Source organism: Mustela putorius, unplaced genomic scaffold (genome assembly GCF_011764305.1).
Source record: "Mustela putorius furo isolate JIRA1106 unplaced genomic scaffold, ASM1176430v1.1 tig00000580_pilon_pilon_pilon, whole genome shotgun sequence".
Taxonomy (NCBI): Eukaryota; Metazoa; Chordata; class Mammalia; order Carnivora; family Mustelidae; genus Mustela; species Mustela putorius.
The window spans coordinates 15,399,383-15,425,484 of record NW_025421423.1 but is presented as its reverse complement, the minus strand read 5'-3'; the positions used below and the strand labels follow the sequence as shown (position 1 = coordinate 15,425,484).

The 26,102-nt window shown below is 39.6% G+C and overlaps 1 protein-coding gene across 1 annotated transcript in view; it reads right to left on the bottom strand.

Moving 5' to 3' along the window:
• Positions 1–26,102, bottom strand: part of HSDL2 (hydroxysteroid dehydrogenase like 2) — a 58,785-nt gene that overhangs the window by 28,777 nt on the left and 3,906 nt on the right. Inside the window, exons 2-6 of the mRNA XM_004747817.3 lie at positions 20,239–20,402; positions 18,760–18,858; positions 13,891–14,005; positions 7,711–7,814; positions 6,930–7,028 (exon numbers count right to left, since the gene is read on the bottom strand). Of these exons, the coding sequence (XP_004747874.1) occupies positions 6,930–7,028; positions 7,711–7,814; positions 13,891–14,005; positions 18,760–18,858; positions 20,239–20,402 (581 nt within the window). The remainder of the gene's footprint in view (positions 1–6,929; positions 7,029–7,710; positions 7,815–13,890; positions 14,006–18,759; positions 18,859–20,238; positions 20,403–26,102) is intronic.

Here is a 26,102-nt window from a genome sequence, read left to right as displayed (position 1 = left end):
ATCAGCAACCCTATCACTCCACTGTTCCTATTTTCCCTCTGCTCTCCTGCTTCTAAAATTCTGAAGGGGCTCTGTACTGAATACCAGTTAAAATTCAAGCTCCTAAACTTGGCAGTCAAGATCTAGGGCTTAGTCATCCCCACAACTTCACACCTACCCAACATTCCACCCAATTCTTCAAGTTCAGTAGGAAATAAAAAGCCCATAATTTATCATATATTATCATTATCAAATTCCTTGAGAGTTCCACCAAACACACGGTAATTTTTCCTATACCATAGTCTTTGTTGTTCCCTCTGCCAGGAATGCCTTGTCCAATTCTTCTGCTTGCTAATTCCCAAATCCCCTTGAGATCCTACTGGAATTGTTAATTTTTATTAGAAAGCCTCCTTTCCTGACCTCTAACCAGAACTACACAGTCCTCCTGATCTCTTTCAAAAGTATCCTGTACATAATTCATCATGTCATGTATTACAAGGAACAGGACTGTTAAATTCAGTTTACTGTGCCATCAAGTCTAGGCTCCAAATAATACCAATGGTTCCAAGATGTCTAGTAAAACTTCTAAAATGAACATCTCAAAGCTACAGCAAAGATGATGGAAGTGAACCGACTTCTCTCGTCAATCCTGGTGGTTCCTCCCCCTTCATGGTCATGCAATGTTCTGTTCAGAATGTTTATTCTGGAGCTACGCAGAAGGTAATCATACTGTGCATTCATTAATTCATCAAATTTTTACTGAATGTGTACAAGGACTACAATAAAATTAACAAAGCAGATACTATCTCTACCTTTAAGAAACTTTCATTCCAGCAAGAAAGACATTAATCAAGTTGTAAAATCAATAGTTCAATTACAAATGTTGTAAGTAACATGAAGGAGATGTAGAGACTACTAAATCCAGGGTCCCCATTTCATAAGAACTACCAGCAACATGTGACACAATGAATCACTCCCCTTCTTCCCTGAAACATGTTCTTCAAGTGGCTTTCAGGATATCATACTCCAATTTTCTTCCTACCTTACTCTGCTATATAGTTCTGCTTCTTCTCCCAATTAGTATTTCTTCTTCTTCCCAATCTCTGAATGTCATAATGGCCAATGGTCCTTTCTCTTCCTATATACCATTTACGTGTTAATAACCCACAAATTTCTATCTCCAGCCTGGACCTCCCTCCTGACACCCACACTTGCAAATACAACTGTCTACTGACCATATCTACTTGGATGCACAAACACAATGCCCCCAAATGAATTCCTAACCCTGCTCCCTAGCCTGCCCCCTCTGCAGCTTTCCCTATTTATTGGTTCCACCTTCAAAATATGGCAGAATCTGGCCACTCTCCACTGCTTTTACTGCTATCACTCCGGACACAGCTACCAAGATGTACTGTCTAGGTAACTGCAACAGTCTCCAACCTCATCAATTTCCTGTTTCTCCCTTTGACCCTCAAGAATTTATACTGGCCCCTTCCTCCCCAACCCAGTGGGGACCAAGGTCCAGTGCAGAGAGTCTCTCCTCCTGGGGGAAACGGGTGTGGCCAAAGAGAGAGTCCGCCCCCTCACCCACACGTTCCTAGGGAACCTGGTGCTCAACAGTTCCTAGACTACCTGATTTCTGGGATCAGGGAGTTTCAAACATAGCAGAGCAGCTCCCCGCTGGGTTCTACTGAAAGTCAGACCCCGACAAAAGGGTTTAAAAAAAAAAAACCCACAAATCTTTTTTTAAGATTTCATTTATTTATTTGACAGAGAGAGAGAGATCTTAAGTAGGCAGAGAGGCAGGCAGAGAGAAAGGGGGAAGCAGGCTCCTTGCTGATCAGAGAGCCTGATGTGGGGCTCGATCCCAGGACCCTGAGATCATGACCTGAGCTGAAGGCAGAGGCTTTAATCCACTGAGCCACCCAGGCATCCCAAATCTTTTTTTTTAAAGTAGGCTCCACATCTAAGATGGGTCTTGAACTCAAAGCACCTGAAATTAAATTAAGAGAGTCTTGTGCTCTACTGAGTCAGTCAGGGACCCGTCCCTGACGCCCGCCTCCCCCCCCCCCCCCCCCCCGCCGAATAACCTATTCTTAAGAGCATCCAGGCAGATCCTTTAAATAAAGTACCATCATGTCCCTCCACTGCTGAAAACCTTGTCAAAGGGGTGCCTGGATAACTCTGTTGGTTAGGTACTCAATTCTTTATTTCTTTTAAGATTTTTAAATTTATTTGACAGACAGAGACATAGTGAGAGAGGGAACACAAGCAGGGGGAATGGGAGAGGGAGAAGCAGGCTTCCCACTGAGCAGGGAGCCAGATGCAGGACTCCATCCCAGTGACCCCAGCGGAAGGCAGATGCTTAACAACTGAGCCTCCTAGGCGCACCTAAGTATCCAATTCTTAATTTTGGCTCAGGTATTGATCTCAGGATTGTGAGATCCAGCCCCATATCAGCTCCGCGCTGTGCATGGAATTTTCTTGAGATTCTCTCTTCCCTCTACTTCTGCCCCTACCCGCTCCTGCATAGGTGTGCACACTTTCTAAATAAATAAAATATTTAAAACAAAATGAAAACAAAACCCTGCAAAAGCTCCCCATTTCATTCTGAATAAAAACCCAAGTTTTGGCAAGAACCTACAACATCTGCTCCCCATTTCCTTATGGGCATCATCTCATTTCCTACTCTTCTCCCCTAAGTCCAGCCACATTGGTCTTCTCCCTGCTCTTTGATCATGCCAAGCATGCTCACCTCTTTCCCTTGGCCATTTCCTCAGCCTTCAATGCTTCCCTCAGATTCCCTATGACTAACACAGCACCAAGGGTAACTCCAGCACCCCCTTCAAGTCTATGCTCAAAAGTCATCTTCTCGGGGCACCAGGGTGGCTCGGTGGGTTAAAGTCTCTGCCTTCGGCTCAGGTCATGATCCCAGGGTCCTGGGTTCGAGCCCCGAATCGGGCTCTCTGCTCTGCAGGGAGCCTGCTTCCTCCTCTTTCTCTGTCTGCCTCTCTGCCTACGTGTGATCTCTCTCTGTCAAATAAAATAAATAAAATATTTAAAAAAAATTCATCTTCTCAAAAAGGCCAAACCTTTCTACTCTATTTAAAATTGCAATCTAGGGGCACCTGGGTGGCTCAGTGGGTTAAGGCCTCTGCCTTTGGCTCGGGTCATGATCCCGGGGTCCTGGGATCGAGCCCCGCATTGGGCTCTCTGCTCATCAGGGAGACTGCTTCCCCTTCCTCTCTCTCTGCCTGCCTCTCTGCCTATTTGTTATCTCTGTCTGCCAAATAAATAAATAAAATCTTTTAAAAAATTAAAAAATAATAAAAAAAAAACAAAATTGCAATCTAGGGGTGACTGGGTGGCTCAGTTGGTTAAGCAAAGACTCCGGATTTCAGCTCAGGTCATGATATCAGGGTCATGAGATCAAGTTCCATGCTCAGCAGGAGGGGTGCCTGGGTGGCTTAAGATTCTCTCTCTCCAGTGTTCTTGGGTGGCTCAATCCATTCAGGGAATACCTTCAGCTCAGGTCATCATTCCAGGGTTCTGGGATCCAGCCCCACATCAGGCTCTCTGCTCAGCAGGGAGCCTACTCTCCTTCTCCCTCTACCTGTCCCCTCCCTCTGTCTGTCAATCAATCAATCTTTAAAAATAAAAAAAGATTCTCTCTCTCCCTCTCCCTCTGCTCCTCCCTGCTGCTTGCTGTGTGTTCTCTCAAACCTTAAAAAACAAAATTATAATCTACTAAACTCCCAATCCCCCTTACTTTGTTCTATTTTTTTCTATAGCATTATCACCTTCTAGAGACTTTACTATTCCTTATGTTAACTGTCTATTGTATCTCTCCCAATTAAACTGTAAGTTCCAGAAGGACAGAGCTTCTTGTCTGTTTTGTTCTGATGTATCTTTAACTACTAGAGCACAGCTTGGCACATAATAGGTATCCAATAATTATCTATTTTATGAATAAAATCTACAATTCTTAGAGTCAGACTAGGCTTTTTCTAACTTTGTTACCCAAGGAACCAAAGACTTAAAGGTTAGGGGAGCAGAGGTGAGGGAAGGACAAAATGCAGATGATGATAACCCCTCTAAAGAGTAAACTCGAGGGGCGCCTGGGTGGCTCAGTGGGTGAAAGCCTCTGCCTTCAGCTCAGGTCATGATCCCAGGGTTCTGGGATTGAGCCCTACCTAGGGCTCTCTGCTCAGCAGGCAGCTTGGTTGCCCACCCCTCTCTGCCTGCCTCTCTGCCTACTACTTGTGATCTCTGTCAAATAAATAAATAAAATATTTTAATTAATAAATAAAGAGTAAACTCGAAGGGTAAGATCTGCATCCCCTTCACCTTAGTACCCTTAATCCCCTGTACACAGGTTAGACACATAATAAATTACCTGTGTATGCACAATGAATAAATAGTACAGAGAACTGTGCCTGGGCATATAAAAATGTTTGGAAGATGAATGAATAGAAAATGACAAGTAACATAATAGAGGTACAAAAAAGGGAAAATACTATGTTAGGACTTTGTTATCTGGAAGAGCTCCCTTTCAGACTAACTTCCTTTCACTATCTACCAACAGCATCAACGACTGAAGTGGGAGAGGAGGAGGTTGACTGAAGAGGTTGAGAACGGATGAGAAGGAAAGAAAGCTGAAGAAGAGAAGACACAGTAAACTGTGAGCTTTTAAAGTTTTTAACTGTGATCCATAATCAGTAACACTTTTTACTGACATAACTAAGAATACATAATACCTACCTATACACACACTCACAAATCCAAATCTATTCCTTTATATATGAAACAATATTGACAATCTGCAATGCCCCCTAATATTTTCTACCTTATTCCACTAGAAATAAAACAACAAAATTCTGACTGCTACCTTCTAACTCAATTTCACAATCCACAAAATTGATTTCATGACTCACCAATGAATCTTGACATGCCGTTTGAAAAGCACTACAGAAGCACTTTTTCACTTTCACCTTTTGCCCCACTGCAAAGAATATCATTCTCTAGAAAATCTTAAAGGAACTGTGTCTGCTACAGAAACATAATGGAAAATGAAGAAGCAGTAAAACATGGTTCAGATCCCACAGTGGGCCGGGGAAGAAAGGAATCTCGGTCAAATAGCATTCGAAAGGGATTTTAAAAAACTGATCCTTGGAGCCCTTAGAAGAAAAATAGTAACTACAAAGGTGGCTGCAACGGCTAAATTCTCCTGAAAGTTACATTAACAATATGCCCCCATGTTCCATACATTCTCACCCACAGCCTCCCTGTCCCCCCTTCCCCTGGCATCAATACCTTCGGGTCCTTGGCCCTTTCACTTCTGCTGGGAGTGGTAAAATCCCTTCACCCAGCAGACAGAGGCGATCAAAGATAAGATAACCCTCAAATGTCCCTAAGCTAGAACTCTGGGTTAGTTTTACTGTTGTTGTCTCTAGCAATTCAGTTCAAGAGTACCCCAGAGCTATAATACTTTGCAAAAATGCTGGATTAAATGTGTTTTCATGACCAACTCTTACCAACCTCATCATCCATTAGCTGAAAAGGCTAAAGAAGTATCCACAGTGCCCTGCACAATGTCTTCACATAATAACTGTCCAACAGGTATTTGTCGAGCAATAAAGGAATAAACAAAATAATTCCAGAAAGAACCATAGAAATAAACAATATAAAGGTCCTTTAGACAATAAAGAAACATGTTAAAAGACACAATGGGGAGAAACATCCAGAATGTTGGAAACTCTATAAATGACCTGGTTTTTCAAGAAATCAGCAGCAAGGAAAAAAAAATTAAAAGTGTTAGTACTATAAGTGAAAAACATATCACACAAATATAATGTGTGAAACTTTTTTATATCCTGATTTGAATAAACCAACTGCGGAGAAAGTATTTGAGACACATGGATAGAGCTGGAGAGTATAATGCTAAGCAAAATAAAGTCAGAGAAAGACAAACAGCATATGATCTCACTCATATGTGGAATTTAAGAAACAAAACAAATGAACAGAAGAAAAAAAAGAGACAAACCGAGAAACAGACTCTTACTTGACAGAGAATGAGTGAGAGCACAAGCAGGAGTAGTGGCAGAGAGACAGGGAGAGGGGGAGGCAGAAGCAGACTCCCTGCTGATTTCCATCCCAGGACCCAGATATCACGACCCAAGACAAAGGCAGATGCTTAACAGACTGAGCCAACCAGGCACCCAAGAAGCAGACTCTTAAATATAGAGAAGAAACTAACAGTTACTAAAGGGGAAGTGGTTGGAGGCATAGGTGAGAGGCATTAAGTGTACACTTATCCTGATGAGCACTGAGTAACGCAGAGAATTGTTTAGTCACTGTATTGTACACTTGAAATTAACATAGCAATGAATGTTAACTATACCGGAATTAAAAAATAAAAAAGGCAGGTAGCTGTTTATAACTTTAAAATCCAGAAGCACTTCTATACCCTAGCACCAAAGGGAAAATATAATTTTTTAAAAAACTACCATCTAGTATTGTGGCTGCCCCAACATGAGACTTACTAGAATACTTTCCTTTCCCCAATCTTCCCATGCTTGTTTAAGCCCTTCAGAATTCAATTACTTCCATATTTCGCCCTCCCCCAACCTCTAAGTTTTAAAAACAGAGTTCAGGAGTGCCTGGGTGGTGCAGCTGGTTGAGTGTATGATTCTTGATTTGGGGTCAGGTCATGATCTCAGGGTCATGAGATCAAGCCCCAATTCTCTCTCTCTCCCTCTCCATCTGCCCCGCAACCGCCCCTACCCCACACTCATGCCTCTAGCGTGCTAACTCTCCCTTTCTCTCAAAAAAGAAAAAAGAAAAAAAAGTTTGTTTCCCACCTCAATCTACCTGCCCAAGATGTATCTCAAAGTGTCAAGGACAATAAATGAGACTCCAATCTGGATTTTTTTTTTTTTTTAAATACATACCTGTTTTCGGCCATAATGCATTCACTGCAATTTCACCCTTAAATTCTTCTGCCATTCCAAGCACACACATAGACATACCATACTTAGCAATGGTATAAGCTGAAAGAAACCACAAAGAAAAGCGCTTAATTAAGAAACAACTCTGAGTATAAATAACCACTTTCTATGGCTACACTGCTAGTAAAACAAGAACAAAAAGTTGCAGATTTGTTTAATCTAGTCAATTAAAACAGAACTTCTTTCAGCTTTGCCCTGTGGCTTTCTAATTACCTGTCTAAATTTTAGTGAATTATATGTACAAAGAAGAAGTATCTGATGTAACTATTTTAAAGGAGGCACCTCTACATAAATCTTGTAATTTAATGCACACTCACCTCAAATTATTTGTTTGCTGTGAAAGGAAAAGTACTTCATAGTTTCCAACAACTTTATTGAAGAATAAGTTATATATGATAAAACACACCCACTGAGATGTGAGGGAGCTTTCTGGAACGATTGAAATCTGTATCTGGATTTGGGTATTGGTTATACAGGTGTATACATTTGTCATAACTCTTTAAACAGAACCATTGAGATCTCTGCATTTTATTGAATGTAAATTATACTTCAGTGGTTTAAATTACAGGTTAAAGTTTAAGAATCTAGTTTTGAAAGTACTTTTGATTCTACATAGAAAAGTTAATGTTGAATGCTATGTAAAAATTGTGATTACATCATAGAAACACTGATTTAATGCAAAACAAGTTAACGAAACAAAACAGCCTCTCAACATACCACCTACCACAGTGCTGTTTGAACCACATGGGATTTAGGTTCAGCGGTGGGCTGAGATTGAGGATATGAGCAATTTTACTCTTTTTCAAGTAAGGAATACAAGCTTTAGATCTGAAAGCAAAAGAAAACACATCAAGTTAATAGATTTCTAACAACCTCCCCACTTCTCAAAATTATTATATTTATTTTTAAAGATTTCATTTATTTGAGAGAACATGCACAAGAGCAGAGGGGCAGAGGGAGAGGGAGAGAAAGAATTTCAAGCAGACTCCCGGCTGAGCAGGGAGCCTGATGCAGGCGCTCAGTCTCCCAAGCCTGAGATCATGACCTGAGCCAAAATCAAGAGTTGGATGCTTAACCAACTGAGCCACCCAGGCATCCCTAAGATTGTATTTTAAAGTACTTCTACAGAGCAACTAAACCTAGTCAGCAATCTGTAGGCTGCTTTTGTTTGTTTGCATTTACTTTCCTAAAATGAAGGTAGGAAAAGCAGTAATTTTCACTTTTTTGAAACTTTACTTGATAGCCTAAAAAATTATCTGCTTGGTGAAAATAATAAAATCCTTGGCACATTAGCCTTAACTCCAACTGAAGCTGTCCTCAACTACATCCTTCCAATTCTCCTCCCACCAACACACACACACACATGCGCGCGCGGCGCGTGCATGGTTTTCAGCAAGTTAATGTCCTTGCCAGCCAGCACGGGCAGTACTCTGGTAAAGAACATGGTGCTCGGGTCAGACAGAGTGGGGTTCAAATCTTTCTTCTTCCCCTTCATCAAGTGATCTCAGGCAAAATATATTCTAATTCTCAGTTTTCCCATTTGTTTAAGTGTTGGTAATATCTGCTACCATCTAGGACTGACCAAGGGATTAAAATGAGATGATAAATATTAAATACTTAGAACAGTACATATTAAACATGAAATAAACAACTGCTATTATTCGTATAATGTATACTGATTTATTTCATCTTAGTAGATGTGGTATTCCTTCTTTTTTTTTTTTTTAAGATTTTATTCATTCATTTGACAGAGAGAGATCACAAGCAGACAGAGAGGCAGGCAGAGAGAGAGGGAAGCAGGCTCCCCGCCGAGCAGAGAGCCCGATGCGGGACTTGATCCCAGGACCCTGAGATCATGACCTGAGCCAAAGGCAGTGGCCTAACCCACCAAGCCGCCCAGGCGCCCTGTGGTATTCCTTCTAAGCTGGAACTGTAATTTAGTAACACAACTCCCAATACATTCCCAAATTTAGTTTGCACCAATATGCAATGCAGTATACCTTTGAGATGAATATTTAGTTTTTATATTTTTTAAAAAACTATTCAAAATGGTAGGTAATTTATTTTTTTTAAACTTAGATTCAACATTTTTAATTTATTAATGATTAAGCTACACTGTGTTATTAAGCTGTAACATTGTGTAGCTTAAAATTATATAGCTTTTAGTTTTATTTCACATTCAGTAATTTCTAGGACTTTGAACTAGTTGATTCTTGTTTGTGTTTTTTTTTTATTAACTAATGTACAACATACTTATTACCATTTGCAATGTCTTTTCAGGTCTAGAAACCAAATACAATCAGTATCACTAAAAGGTTTTATACATACTGTTTTTCCTTTCCAAAAGTGCTTCACTTTCATGGGAGTGAGCTGGGGAGGGGAAAACACTATTACAGCTGATATTCATTAAACCAATGAAGCTAAAATCTCCACAGGAAAAACCAAATCTATTCCAGGCAATAAGATCATGACTACATTTTACATCCAAGGAAAGAGCTCATTTCAATTACATTATAAACATGAGCTTCTCCTTTGATCTTTTAGACAAAACCTTTCCATCTGCACTTTGCCTAACTGGACCTTAACATTACTAATCCTAAATCAGTTGCATTTTTACGAGCAACATGCTCAATCTTATGTATTAAAGACAATTAGCACCACACTTAGATACTAATAACTAAAGCTTAATAAAATAGTTAAGTTTACTGAAAACTTACTGCATGCTAGGCACTGTACTTATTACCCTTCCATGAATTATTTTACTTAATTAGGCTCACAAGCTCAATAGGCATTTAAGTAAATGAATAAAGTGAGCTGGGTGTAGGGGAAAAAAATTAACTGTTCAGAAATGCACCTGAACTTTATTATTCAATTTCTATAAGCATTTAACATGATACAAACACCTATAACACTGGAGATTATATATTTAAAACTTAAAAATGCAAATTAAGGGTTTGTCTTCTATCTCATCTCTGCCACAGGGCTCTGGGTGCCAGGGATCAGGAAAGAGCTCTAGATCCTTGCTGAAACCTCCAAACAGGTCAGCTCTTTGGTCCTTGCCCCCACTCTCTCCCAGGCTTGCCTGAGAAAATAATCTACGCTTTCCTTCCATGAATAAATGAGTGTCACTAAATAAAAAACAAAATAAAAATTAAAATGGAAATGTTTCATTATCAATTTTCACTTTCATAACTTGTAACTTTCACAGAGGGCCAAAAGCCTGACACCTTGTCCTTGATCCAAAGAGCAACATCAGGTCTTTTCATTTGGCATTGCAATACCCTTTAACTGGGAAAAATATTTAGTATTATTTAAAAAATAGCTGTTCCAGGGGCACCTAGCTGGCTCGGTCAGTAGAGCATGCGACTCTTGATCTCAGGGTCGTGAGATGAAGTCCTACATTCAGCATGGAACCTACTTTTAAAAATAAAATAAATTAAACAAGATAAAGTAACAGCTGTCCCGAAATGCAGGAACTTTTAACAATGAATAGAATCTTTACTTTAAAAAAGGCTTCTGGGGCGCCTGGGTGGCTCAGTGGTTTGGGCTGCTGCCTTCGGCTCGGGTCATGATCTCAGGGTCCTGGGATCAAGCCCCGCATCGGGCTCCCTGCTCCACGGGAAGCCTGCTTCCCTCTCTCTCTCTCTCTCTCTGCCTGCCTCTCTGCCTACTTGTGATCTCTGTCAAATAAATAAATAAAATCTTTAAAAAAAATAAATAAAAAAAATTTAAAAAAATTAAAAAGTCTTCTTATTTTAGAGTATCTCTTCCTGAGACATTTGTAGATCTGCTATTCCAATGTACTCATATTTAGTTTTGAGTACATTAGTGCCCTATGGCTCATATGTTCCATCAGTAGTTCTCCAACTATACACGTAGTATTCATTGAGAAATGTACCTGAACAAAGTAAGTCATTTTCTCAGTTTGAAAATCAGGGGTTTTTTTGCTTTGTTTTGAACTGAACCTTCAAATCTGTAACTGCAGGAATGCAGTTTAAGCCATTTTTGGAGAATGATCGTGGTATAGGAAAGGGGCCAGGCTGTCCTTGCCAAATGGGTTTTCCAAAGACGTAATTTCACAAGGAATGAGCAATGAGAATCAGACATTTGTGTTTAGTTAGTCATAATGTTGACTGATAAAGCTAAGTCTTTGATCCAATCTTTGTATGGAAATTGAGTTGAGAATTCTCTCAGGGGTAGCAAAAAACAGCTGATTTCTTTTAAATTAAAACCAAAATCTTGGGGCACCTGGATGGGTTACTCGCTTAAGTGTCTGCCTTCAGCTCAGGCCCCACTTCAGGCTCCCTGATCAGTGGGGAGTCCGCTTCTCCCTCTCCCCCTACTCATGCTCTCTCTCTCCCTCTCTCTCTCTCTCTCTCATACACACATACACACACACTCACTCACTCTCTCAAATAAATAAAATCTTTTAAAAAAACAAACAAACAAAATCTCTTCAACAATACAACACAGCCACATAACCTTGTTACATACCAGAGGATCACCTTTCCAGTCAACATTAGTAAAGCAGTTAACTGTGGTTCAAACCATGGAAGTGTGTTTAGTTCTTAAATTTGTAACACAGTCCATTTTTAACTTTTTAAAGCAAGAGCAATTCCCAATGAACAATACGATGACCAAAATTATTTTCTGCATCTCCGTGAACCATTTCTACATTAGTGTTTAAAGTTTAAAGCTAACACTGACCATTCATGACAGCTTAAAGTTAACACTGAGCATCGCAACAGCACTGTCTACAATTATGGTTACTACGATTTTGACAAATCTATATTAAACTTCCTAAGATGTCTCTCAGTGCTTAACAAGTCATTTCCATGCTCGTGTCATGGGACCAGTCTAAAAGTTTTTTTTTTTTTTTTAAATCATGTCAAAATTCTCCTGATACCTTAGGTAAATAAAACTTGGTCAGTAGAATGTTTATATCCGTGGCTTCATCATCTACAATTGAAACCGTCATGAATGATTTAATTTCTCACAAATCATGTCCTTTTAAGCCTTAATTCAACATGCTGAGCAACAGTATTCCTGCTTAGGTTTATATTTTTGAATGTTTGTATTTAATCAAAATTCTTTCACGAAGTTACCATCTGTAAAAGGTTTTGAGGCCCAGATAATTTCTTCATGTAACACACGACTGCATCACAGAGCAGCGCGGCTGGTTTTATTTGAAAATAAACACAAATCCTATTGAAGTGTTAGTCCTTTTTCTATATAAGTCTTTCACCACAATCTTTTCTGTATGTTTGCCATAGTTCTTACTATGGTTGGATTCACAGTGATTTCCATTCAATAGAGATAGACTTTACATACTGAATTTATAGAAATATGCCCCACGTCTACAAAGAAGTAAGCTCTCACTCATTTTACTTGAACATATGGCACTCTTGGCGTATGTCTCATCTTCCCACTTCAGACAAGACACATGGGTATGAGAAATATTTTACTTCCCTCTTTAAGAAAAACAGCAGGGCAAGCAAACGAGATAAAAATGGTAACTTTTTAGTCTGTCCTCAGTTTCAGGTATCTAGGAGTCACACTGCAATGTAACAAAAGGCTAAAGCTAATGTCTCTAATGAGCCAGTCCACACTCAGCCACTCTGCTATGTGCCTAACTGTTGCTATGTGGGGATGCTGTGGCCAGATTTTCCAATGCTTCAAGAAAAGCTAGAAATCTGGAATTTTGTGTAAATCTGATCTTTTTCATATGCACAGCTAATAAAATTCTGAGCTAATAAAGGTGCTAATAAAAACAAATTGTTTTACTCTGTCAGGGCCCAGTTTTGCAGACCCAACAAAATATATCTCTAAGAGGAAAGTCCCAGATTAACAACAAATTTTACATTTAACCCTCACAACCAATCCTGTGACATACTTCATTGTCCCCATTTCACAAAGGAGGAAAAAGAATCTGCAAGAAGTTAAGTTTCTTGAAAAAAAGTCACGAGATAGCACATACTTGAATCTAACTCCAAAGCCCAAGGTCTTAATCAGTCCTAACCCATTTTATGTATAACTGTACGGCAGGTACATGTAAGATACATGCGCGGACAAACAAGTTCTATACTGATCTTTCCTTAAGTCCACATGAAAAAATGATAGAACCTGAGAGTCAACAAATAAAAAGTGGACAAACAAGAGTGGATTGTTTGACCGATTCAGAACAGATCACAACTACATCTGGTTTCATTCTGTATCCTGTATTCACCCTGATATTCCCCAAAATAGCCTTTACTCTCTGTTATATTAAAATGTGATTCATAGGGGCACCTGGGTGGCTCAGTGGGTTAAGCCTCTGCCTTCAGCTCAGGTCATGATCTCAGTGTCCTGGGATCGAGTCCCACATCAGGCTCTCTGCTTGGCAGGGAGCCTGCTTTCCCCCTCTCTCTCTGCCTGCCAATCTGCCTACTTGTGATCTCTCTCTCTCTCTCTGTCAAATAAATAAATAAAATCTTTTAAAAAAATGTGATTCATAGACAATTAAACTAATATAACAATCATGTTAACTATACTGGAATTAAAATTAAAAACTTAATAAAAATAGAAAAAATGTGGTTCATAATGAGCTTCCTATGATTTACATAACTATAACCAGTGTTTTTCAGAGAAAGCAAAGACTACTGCTGATTTGAATACTCAGAAGAGTTGGCATGCATTCATGCAAATGTTTGAAAACGTTTGAGCTATACTTCAGACTTTATTAGATTCACAGAGAAAGGAGCTCTGAATAAAACTATTTAAAATACCATTTACTGACTTGGAGCACTTTAAAGCCTTTAAAACAAGTGACTAGGTTTTAAACTGTATTGCTAATCTGGTTCAAGTCTGTTCACAACAAGTTCTCTGAAAACACATTGCAAGATTCTCCCCAACCACTGTAACTTACGTCAGAAAGGTGCCTCTGGTGTTGACATTCATCATCAAATCCACTCTCTTTGTAGGTGTTTCCAATGTGCTGGTCAAACTAATAGCACTGGCATTGTTCACCAAAACATCAATTCCTGTTTTCAAATAACCAACTTCCCATTAATGGAATTTTAACTTTATAACAAAAAGAAATTAAAACATTCATTCTATATAGTTGAACACTAAGTTGGTTCACAAATACTTCTTTTAGATAATATGACTGACAATATACCAATGCAAGCAAGATTTGATGGCTGTGGCGAAACACCCAAATTATTTTCATTGGCACAATGGAGAAAGCCAATCTCCAGAGCTCCACCTGAAACCACAAAGAGGCTTAGTCCTCAGTGGTTTGTAGCTTCTATTCCTAATTTGTTCTCTTATCTCCTGGTCTTCTCTCCTTATCTCCAAGAACTTTAGGTTAACTTCCTAAAGTTTTCCCTTCTCTCTAGCATCTTTCCAAGGCCCTCCCCAAATCCAAGCTCACTAGTCTCCCTTACTTTAATAAAAGAGGTCCTTCCTGGTCTTGGGAACTAGGAAAAGAGAAAACACCTAGAGTGAATTTTCAATTCTAGGCAAATCATCAAAGCATATCAAGTTTGTTTTAGCAATTCATACACAAAATTAATCTAGAATAATGATTATTTATGCATATTCTGTCGGCCCCTCATTATGTAACAGAATCTTGTTTAGGAGTTTAATTACAAGTTTTAGTTACAAGTTTAGTTAAATAATGTTAAATGAAAATAGTAAAATATGAAAGTAACTTAAAACACTTCTCTGTTTCTCCATGATTCACACTTCTTTTTAAAGGGCACTTAATATTCAGTTAAATAGAAATATCACAACTTCTATTGTGGGCTTAGACTGTTGCAATAAACATTTCCTGTTGTCCTCCTTACCAAGCCCCGCTCTCACAATGCGTGGATAATGTATTTTGGTCCTAAGCACCCTTTTTTCACACACGGTATTATAAAATCTTGATCCCATAGTCATTCCTCAATTTCCATATTCTTCTGTATAAACTCTGTATTGCTAATGTTTTTTCTTTTTTCTTTTTTTTTTAAGGTTTTATTTATTTATTTAAAAGATTTTATTTATTTATTTGACAGAGAGAGACATAGCGAGAGAGGGAACACAAGCAGGGGGAGTGGTAGAGGGAGAAGCAGGTCTCCTGCTGAGCAGGGAGCCCTATGGAGGACTCAATCCCTGGACCTTGGGACCATGACCTGAGCTGAAGGCAGACACTTAACGACTGAGCCACCCAGGCACCCTGGTAATGTTTTCTTAAAATGTGTCCTTAGGACTAACTTTGGACTCAACAACATTACATCTTATAACTCCATTATAACAAATCTCAACTCAAGCAAGTCATCCACATATCTGAGGCAAGTTCTAGATTCTGTGACTAGCAACCTCCTAGATTGAACATAATGATGGTTATCTTCACAAATAGCAATGATCAATGAAAAGAACATTTTTTAAAAGATTTTATTTATTTATTTGACAGACAAGAGATCACAAGTAGGCAGAGAGGCAGGCAGAGAGAGAGGAAGAAGCAGGCTCCCCATGAGGCAGAGAGCCTGACGTGGGGCTCCATCTCAGGACCCTGGGATCATGACCTGAGCCAAAGGCAGAGGCTTTAACTCACTGAGCCACCCAGGCGCCCCATATGAAGAGCATATTTAAATCAGGACACACTTGTCAATCCACAAAGCTATGAGCTGCTCAGCCTACCACTGAAAGATAATCAGTGAGTGGCTACAGTACAAAGGCACTCTGCTAGGGCCTGGGAGGCAAGAAAGATGATTCTCACTAAGGAAGCCAGGTGGGAGCAAAGCGAATTGAGGAGAGGTCTGAGTGAGAGGCTGAGCTGATGGGTATATACACCACCCTGTGTAGAACTACCCTCTTCAGAGAGATGAAGCTAGTAAGGGTTGACCCAATCAATAGATTCCTTAAGCAAATTCAGACTTTATTGACTTCATCTCTCTCACTATGTGGTAATAAGTGACAAAGATGTTAGCAGAGCAAACATCTGGGCTCAAAAGCAAAGAAAGTAGATGAGATATACTGACATGGTAAACTATGTTTGACTTGCCAGTGATAAAGGAAAAAATAGTTCTAATAAAGAGGTAGGTCAGAATTTCTACACTCAGATGGCCCAAATTAAAATGGATCAGGGAACAATAGTGAAAAGTAATGCACAAGCAAAAATAAATTATATATATATATATATATATACACACGCACGTATGTATATATATAATTTTTTATATATATACACATATATATGTGTGCATGTGCGTATATATGCTTCAGGAGGAAAAGAAAGGTTGCAGAAAAGAATGATTCTATGGTTTATAAAAGAGCATAATTTGTGGCGCCTGGGTGGCTCAGTGGGTTAAAGCCTCTGCCTTCGGCTCAGATCATGGTCCCAGGGTCCTGGGATCAAGCCCCACATCGGGCTCTCTGCTCAGCGGGGAGCCTGCTTCCTCCTCTCTCTGACTGCCTCTCTGCCTACTTGTAATCTCTGTCAAATAAATAAATAAAAATCTTTAAAAAAAAAAAAAGAGCATAATTTACTCAAGGCCTGGAAAACTTTGAAGGTGAGGGAAGGCAGGGTGACAGGGAGCACCCTGTAGGCACAGGTTTGAAAGCATTATCAACTGTTCAGGATTTTGTTAAAGACAATTCTCCAGCAGAGAGAAATATCGGGAAAAAGTAAAGTCTTCCCAAAAGGCAGAATTCAAAGCCCCAGAGAATCCCCAAACAGAAGGTCACAACGGTAGCAACCACAGCATGCAACTAAAACCAAACAAACAAAAAAATCAAGGCTTCGCATCTTCATGGAAAAAGAGTACAGAGGGGGAAAAAAAAAAGGAGCAGCTTATGAATCATTTCTTGTAAATGTGGCATCCTTAATAGTTATATGAGAGTGGCAGCTGAGTGGCTGAACAGAATTCCCTCTTCATTGTGCACTGTTATGCCAGGAAAGCAGAAACTGATGGGTAAAAGGAAAGCAAAAATTTTTAAATACATCAAAGTGGATACTAAGGAGGAGGAAAGAAAATCTTAGACAAGACTTCAGAGCAGAGATAACTCCACTGCAAATTTGTAAATTTATCAAAAAGAAAGTGTGTTTCAGATGACCTTCTCAATAATAAGTAGCAAAATAGGGGCAGGGCCTGGGTGGCGATGTCCTCTGAGCATCCGACTGTCAGTTTTGGCTCAGTTTGGTCTCAGGGTTGTGAGATTGAGACTGGGTTGGTCTGTGCACTCAGCGCGGAGTTGGCTTAGGTTTCTCTCCCTCTTCCTCTGCCCCTCCTCTGTGCGCCCATGCGAGCACACACTTTCTCTCTCTCTCTCTAATAAATAAAAATCTTAAAACAAAGTATTAAAACATACTGGGAGATATTTTGTTTCCCCTCGAAGGTATGGAAAACATATCCTCTTAACTGAAAACTAAACTCTGTGCTCCGGCCCTTTATAACGTAGTACTCTGCGGTGAAGGTTATAAACACAAGTCATGCTGACAATAAGATATTTTTTCCCATTGGTCAATATCTTTCACACATACATACATACAGTCTCTGGAATATTATAGGGGGAGCAGGGAAGCGTGGTAACAGTTTGGGCAGGATTTGGACTTGGCCAGGTGCCTTGGTATAATACCATCATAGCTTTAGCTCACCCCCAACACCTGCCTTCTAGAAGTTTATGAACTAAATGAGGAAAAAAAAATACTAAGATCTAAAGCAGTACAACAGAGGCGCCTGAGGGGCTCAGCTGGTTAGGTGTCCTACTCTTGATTTAGGCTCAGGTCATGATCTCGGGGTTGTGAGACTGAACTCGGTGTCAGGCTCCATGCCTGGTGGGGAGTGTACTTGATATTCTCTCCCTCTCCCTCTATTCCCCACACCCCAGCTCTCTCTCTCTCTTTCTAAATTAAAATAAATCTTTTAAAAAAATAAAGCAGGGGGACCAGGGTGGCTCAGTTGTTAAGTGTCTGCCTTCGGCTCAGGTCATGATTCCAGGCTCCTCAGATCGAGACCCATATCGGCCTCCCTGCTATGTGGGAAGCCTGCTTCTCCCTCTCCCACTCCTCCTGCTTGTGTTCCCTCTCTCTGTGTCAAGTTTAAAAAAAAAAAATCTTAAAAAAAAAAAAAGTAGTGCAAGATAAGGATCAAAGGAATATTTTAGGAATTCAGAAAAAGAAAAATACACTTCTGACTAGTTGGCATGGTGAGGAAATTGGCTTCATGAAGGAGATAAGATATAACCACAGAAAGGTGTGATTTCACAGACAGAGAAGGGAGCATTTCAGGTAGGAATGGAGATGGACAGGTAGGCACTGGAGAAGTCTCAGGATGGGAAAGAGAAAAAGTTAAGAGGCAAAAACCTCAAGGCAAGGATATGGAAGTAAACTATTTGAGGAAGAATAAAGTATTTACATACAGGCATAGAAAAAAGATGGAACCAAAAAAAGTCTTTTGAGATCAGAATGTGAAACATCTTAAATGGCAGTAAGTTATCTATACTTAATCCAATAAATATCAAAAGTCATCAAATTGATGATCACGTTAATTGAGGAGAGGCAAGAGGATGAGATCTGGGAAACTAGTTGGTTAGATGTATGTTACTGTCAAGGGCCTAACTTGAGAATAAATGGTGGATGTTTATTCAAAATAACTTTTAACAATACAAAAGTCATCACATGGTTTTAAGCTGCATTTCTACATAAGTGAATACTCATATCTGGTTATACTCCAAAGACTTAGGAAAGTTAAAAAAAATTTTAAATTTATAGTTATAACAGTCAATAATTATTTCAGAATTAAGGTACTACCTCCAAATCGCTCCACTGCTTTCTTCACCGCATCACTGATCTGCTCTTCATCTCTCACATCAACAGCACATGGCAAGGCCTTTCCTCCAGCTGCTTCAACTACAAAGGACAAACAAAAAAGCATTGAGACATTCAAATACTAACCTTTTCATTCTGCTGTGAACCAAAAGAAGTACCCCATTTTCAGAAAATCAATATAAATAACTGTTCTTATAACTGCTAGTGACGCCACCCTACTGTAGGACAGACAAACCCATATCCAGCCTCCGATTAGAGAGACCAACTATATGAAAAAACAAAAAGTGGGGGGCGTGCCTGGGTGGCTCAGTTGGTTGAGCATCCAGCTCTTGGTTTCAGCTTGGGTCATGATCTCATGGGTCATGGGACTAAGCTCTGCTTGGCCTCTGTACTCATCAGGGAGTCTGCTTGAGGATTCTCTCTATGCCACCACTCTTGAGCACATGTGTGTGCTCTCTAAAATAAATAAATAAATCTTAAAAAAAAAAAGTAATTTAAAAAACTCTATTAAAAAGAAAAAAAGGGGCGCCTGGGTGGCTCAGTGGGTTAAGCCTCTGCCTTCGGCTCAGGTCATGATCCCGGGGATCTGGGACCGAGCCCCGCATCAGGCTCTCTGCTCCACAGGAAGCTTGCTTCCTCCTCTCTCTCTCTGACTGCCTCTCTGCCTACTTGTGATCTCTCCCTGTCAAATAAATAAATAAAATCTTTTTTTAAAAAACAAAAGAAAGGAAAAAAGAAAAAAAGAAAAAAGGAAGGTAATTTAAAAAACCTTTATTATGAAAAAATTCAAGAAAAAGACAAAATTATAAATAACGGTATATTTAACTACCATGAATCTTATCACCTATCTTCAATGACTGTTAATTCTCTGCCAGTTGTTTAATTTTTTTACTCCCGATCCTGTTTTCAGCTGGAGTATATTTTAAAACAAATCTCGGGCATCGTCTCATTCATAAATACCTGATATGTGCTCCCCTAACATAACCACAATGCTATTAACATGACTAACAAAACTAGCAATAGCCACCAAAGTTGAATTTTAAGCCCTCCCTCCTGATATCGTGCCCAGCGCAATGCCTTGACTAGAAGCACTTGATAATTACTTGTGAACTTAAAGTATTAAGATAATGAGTTTCAAATAGCACAGAGAATAAAAAACATGGAGAACTTTTTCCAAGTGTTCACACCAACCACCTCTCATTTCCACTCCCCTATTCTCTGCACAGATCCAAGAACCACTGCTTTTAAGAGACATGATTTGTAAAGGGAGTCTCTCATATCATACAAAAGTGCTGGGAAAGACAGAGTTCCTAAATCCTTGCCCCCCGGTGACAAAATATTTCTATAACCAGATAAAATTATTTAGAGTAGCTTTCAAATAGCTATAAACTCTCCAGCAAATTTCCCTACTGAAACCACAGTTAGAACATTTCAAGAAATGGCATCATCCCATTCACTCACTCTCTTCAGCAGCAGTGAAGATTGTGCCTGGAAGTTTGGGGTTTGTATGGGTGGTCTTCGCAGCAATGACAATGTTTGCTCCATCCTTTGCTGCTTTCAATGCAATAGCTTTGCCAATGCCACGACTTGCACCTGTGATAAAAACTGTACATCCTGCTAGCCTCCTACAACAGAACAAATAATGACCTTATAAGAAACCTCAGTGTTTTACTTACTTGTTAGTATCAGGAACTTCTGCATATTTTCACAATATTTATGCTTCCTCCCCTAAAACTTTCTGCAGGGGCACCTGGGTGGCTCAGTCGGTTAGGCGTCTGCCTTTGGCTCAAGTCATGATCCTGAGGTCCAGGGATCAAGCCCTGAATGGGCACCTCGCTCAGCAGGTGGTCTGCTTCTCCCTCTCCTTCTGCTCTGCACCGCCCCCGCCTTGGCCTCTCTCTTTCTCTCAAATAAATAAAAAAAATCTTAAAAAACAAGAAAACTTTCTCTAAGCTTTCCTTCCTCCCTCCCTCCCTGATAGCTAACAGCTCTGTGATACTGCCACTGCATAATGATTTAAAAATTATTACAACTGCAGTTGGCCAGCCTTGTGATAGGGCAAACAATATCTGGCCTGATAAAAGGAAAATCTTTTTTTTTTAATTTTGATTTTTTACTTTTTGATGTAGTGTTCAAGGATTCATTAGTTACATATAACACCCCTTTTAAAAGATGTTATTCAGGGACGCCTGGGTGGCTCAGTTGGTTAAGCAGCTGCCTTCGGCTCTGGTCATGATCCCAGCGTCCTGGGATTGAGTCCCACATCGGGCTCCTTGCTCAGCGAGGAGCCTGCTTCTCCCTCTGCCTCTGCCTGCCATTCTGTCTGCCTGTGCTCGCTCTCTCCCCCCCTCTCTCTCTGATAAATAAAAAAAAAAAATTTAAAGATATTATTCATTTATTTGAAAGACAGAGAGTGAGCGAGGGGAGAGAAAGGCGATGAGCAGGGGGAGGGGGAGAAGCAGACTTCCCCTGCTTAGCAGGGAGCCTGATAGGAGGCTCGATCCCATGACCCTGGGATCATGGCCTCAGCTGAAGGCAACTGATAACCAACTGACCACCCAGGCACCCCCAGACAAAAAGGAAACCTTAACAAGAAATAGGGAATTAATAAACTATACACACATTTTCCCACAGAAAAAGTGGGGAAAATAATTTTTTCCCCCACAGAAAAAGTGTTAACAAAGCTTATTTTTGAGTGATGCAATTATGAATAAATTTTATCACATTCTTTATGGTCTTCAGGCTTTTTCAAGTTTTCTACAATGAATACATACCACTTAAATTATCTAAAAGCAAATAAATGTATAACAGATGCTCATCATTGCTCGTAATAGCCAGATTGGAAAAAATGTAAATGTCTATCAACTGATGAGAGGATAAATAAATTGCTGTATACCCATACAGTGGAATATATTCAACAATAAATAGGAAGAAAGTACTGATCCATATTACATGAATGAACCTGGAAAACGTTATGCTAAGTCAAAGAAGCCAGTTACAAAGGACCATACATTGTATGATTGCATTTAAATAAAATGTTCAGTACAGGCTAATCTATTGAGACACAAGGATAGTGGTTGCCTAGGACTGGGGGTGCAGGGATGGGAGTTGATAGCTGAGAAATATGGGGTCTCTTCTGAAGATGATGCAAAGGTTTTAAAATTGATAGTGGTGGGGTGCCTGGGTGGCTTAGTCAGTTAAGCAGCTGACTTCTGATTTTAGCTCAGGTCTTGACCTCAGGATTGTGAGTTCAAGCCCCATATGCTAGGCTGCCTGCTGGGCATTTAAAAAAAAAAAAAAAAACTTGTCTAAGGAGAAGGATTAAAGGGAATATAGTGAAAATGACAACAGCAAAGAGAAAAGGGTACAGTAACCACATAAACAGGCTTGTTAACAAAAAACAGTGTAAGGTCTCTGCCAAGATCTATAGGATTTACATTCTAGAAAAGGTCAGGGGTAAACATGGGGAAGGGTTTTAAAACAAGAAATAAACATTTTGGTAGGAAAGATGGAGAACAGAGAAGAGGGAAGGAAAACAGTATTACCAACACTCCAGAAGCCACCTGTCTATTCCTCTAATTCTATTCTCCCACCCCAGAAAGTAACAACTCGTTTACATATAACTACTCATTCCCATTTTTTTACTATTCCTAGTATCAACACATCCATGGCTAAGCCAAGGGCCTCCTAAACAGTATAGCCCTAAAGCTAAAAATTGTTTACAGATGAACATTTATGATCAATTCAATGAGAGGAAACACCATTTTTTTAAAGATTTTTATTTATTTATTCATTCATTCATTCATTCATTAACAGAGAGAGTACAAGTAAGCAGAGTGGCAGCAGAGGGAGAGGGAGAAGCAGGCTTTCCGCTGAGCAAAAAGCCTGACACGGGGCTCAATCCCAGGACCCTGGGATCATGACCTGAGCTGAAGTCAGATGCTCAACCGACCTAGCCACCCAAGCGCCCCTGGGAACACTAATTTTGAACCCCCTGAAGTCAGACATTAAATCCCTGTTGTGTACTGAATTCTATCTACCAAAAGGATATGTTGAAGTCCTAGCCTCTAGTACTTCAGAATGTGACCTTGTTTGGACTGTTGCAGATGTTAGGTAAAATGAGGTCATATGAGAGTCAGGTGGGCCCTTAATCCAGTATGATTTGAAATGTGGAGGGAAGACTATACATGAAGACCCATATACAAGAACACCATGCGATGAAAGAGGCAGAGACTAGAGTGACGCAAGCCAAGAATACCAAGGGTCGCTGACTGTCACCAGAAGCTCTCTCACACTGTGGAAGAGGCAAGGAAGAATTCTACCCACAATCCCAGAGGGAGAATGGCCCAAGGGATACCTTGACTTTAGACATTTAGCTTCTGGTACTGTGAGAGAATTAATTTATTTACAGCCACTCAATTTGTGGTTATTTTGTTACAGCAGACCTAGGAAACTCATAAACCCTCTCTCTTCCCCCCACCACCGCAAAAAAATTTCATTCTTCTCATTGTATTGTCCAAAACTGTACTATTTTGAATTTCACTCATAAAAAGTATTGTGGAAATTGGTTTCTCTCTTGTTCTCTCAGGAACCTTCTTTTTTCTATTATGAAAAATGTTGCTAAAAATATTTTGGTTCTGGTTGCCTAATTGGCTTAGTTAGCTAAGCCTCTGCCTTTGGCTCAGGTCATGATCCCAGGGTCCTGGGATTGAGTGCCAAATTCGGGCTCCCTGCTCAGTGGAGAGTCTGCTTCTCCCTTTACCCCTCCCCCTGCTTGTGATCTCTCTCTCTCTCTCTCAAATAAATAAATAAAACCTTAGAAAAAAATTATTGTTCACTTTTTCCAGTCACATGGGCAACAGTTTCTCTAAGGCATATATTCTTATTGGTGAAACAGATGGATTATAGGATACTATTATAGGTCAAGCATATAATCTACGTAGTATTCATATATTGGAGCACCTGGCTGGCTCTGTCAGAAGAGCATGATACTCTTAATCTTAGGGTCATAAATTCAAGCTTCATGCTGGGTATAAAGGTTACTTACAATGAACTTCACCAAAAAAGTATTCATGTATGGGGATGCCTGGGTGGCTTAGTCCGTAAAGTGGCTGCCTTCAGCTCAGGTCAAGCCCCACTTCAGGCTCCCCACTCAGTGGGGAGTCTGCTTCTCCCTCTGCCCCTCCCCCTGCTCATGCTCTCTCCCTCTAATAAATAAATTTAAAGGTATTCCTGTATGTAAATACATATTCATATATTTAGATATTTAAATATAAATAATAAATATATGGTATCTATAAACCATATATACTTAAAATAGCTTCTTACTTGTGGCTTGCTTTTTCACTACATTTACAATTTTTTTTTTTTAAGATTTTACTTATTTATTTGAGAGGGAGAGAAAGCATGAGTTGGGGCAGGGGCAGAGGAAGAGGTAGAAGCAGATCCCAGCTGAGCAGGGAGCTGACAGGGAGCTCCATCTCATGATCCCAAGATCATGACCTGAGCCAAAGTCAGATGCTGAACCGACTGAGTCACACAGGAGCTCCTATAATATCTTTTGATGGGTAGAAATTCTTTATTTTCATGTAGAATTTATGAATCTTCTTTTCAGCCAATGCTTTTGGGTTAAAAAAAAAATCCTTCCCTAACCACAACTGTATTAATTTGTCTCTCAAAAATTTTACAGTTTATCTTTTAAATTTTAGTCTTTAATTTACCTAGAATTAACTTATATATATGAATTGAGGGATGGATCGAATTACATTTTTTTCCAGTAAGGACAACCAAATGTCCCAGTCTAAAAAGCCCATCTTTTCTACAGACCTTCAATTCTAGCTTTGTCAAGATGAGTCCCCATAAATACAGCTGTTTCTAGGCCTTCTCTTCTATTCCATTGGTCCACATGGATTGCACTGTCTTAAGTGTTAATAGCTTTATCAGTCTTACTAACTGATAAGGCAAGTATTTTCAATTTGTCCTTCCTTAAGAGTTATGCTTGGACCTTTGCTTTTCCACATATTATTTTAGAATCAGCTTATCTCGGATGCCTGGGTGGCTCAGTGAGATAGACGTCTGCCTTCAGCTAGGGTCATGATCCCAGGGTCCTATAATTGGACCCACATGGGGTGATGGGCTCAGTGAGGAGCCTGGTTCTCCCTCTCCCTCCCTCTGCTACACCCCCTGTTTGTGTTCTCTCACTCTGTCAAGTAAATAAACAAAATCTTTAAGGCAAAAAAAAAGAACAAACTTTTGTATACTGAAAATTATTAAATCTAAGACTTTAGTTACACATTATTTTGGTTTTCTATATAATCATATCAATTGCAAATAATGACAGCATTGTTTGTTTCACTTCAACAAAGATTTTTTTTCCTTCTCATTTCTTATTTATTAAAAGAAGAAATGTTCCTAGATGGGAGGTCTGAAGGGCAAGAAGACATAAAAACCAAAAATACTAAAATAAAAGAAACAAACAAAAAATAGAAACAAACAAATTTTAAAAACCCTGGTAAATTAAGTACAGAAATCTACAAATGTATTTACAATAATAATTAGTAATACCATAAGTAATAATAAATAATATTTACACAAAGAATTAAAATATATTATAATAACATATGTTAAAAACAGTGATTAGAGTTTAACTTTTCTAGGTCCTTGTATTGTTTGAGGGAGTGATAAAATTTTACTTTCTTTAGACATTTTAGGGGCGCCTGGGTGGCTCAGTGGGTTAAGCTGCTGCCTTCGGCTTGGGTCATGATCTCAGGGTCCTAGGATCGAGTCCCGCATCGGGCTCTCTGCTCAGCGGGGAGCCTGCTTCCTCCTCTCTCTCTCTCTGCCTGCCTCTCTGCCTACTTGTAATCTCTCTCTGTCAAATAAATAAATGGATTCTTTAAAAAAAAAAAAAAAGAAAGAACTTTAAACATTTTAAGTTATTTAGTTATTTACACGTTAAAATTTCTACATTAAATGTGACAAACAGAAATCCCAGATTTGGGGGTACCTAGGTGGTTCAATTGGTTAAGCGTCCAACTCTTGATTTCAGCTCAGGTCATGACCTAAGTCATGATCTCAAGGTTGTGAGATGGAGGGCTCCAGACTCTGCAGGGAGACTACTGGAGGATTCTCTCTCCCTCTCTATTTGCCCTTCTTCCCACTTATGTGCACATACTCTCTCTCTAAAATACGTAAATAAATCTTGGGATGCCAGGGTGGCTCATCCGTTAGGCATCTGCCTTTGGCTTGGGTCATGGTCCCAGGGTTCTGGGATCAAGCTCTATATCCGGCTCCTTACCCAGGAGAAGCTTGCTTCTCCCTTGGCC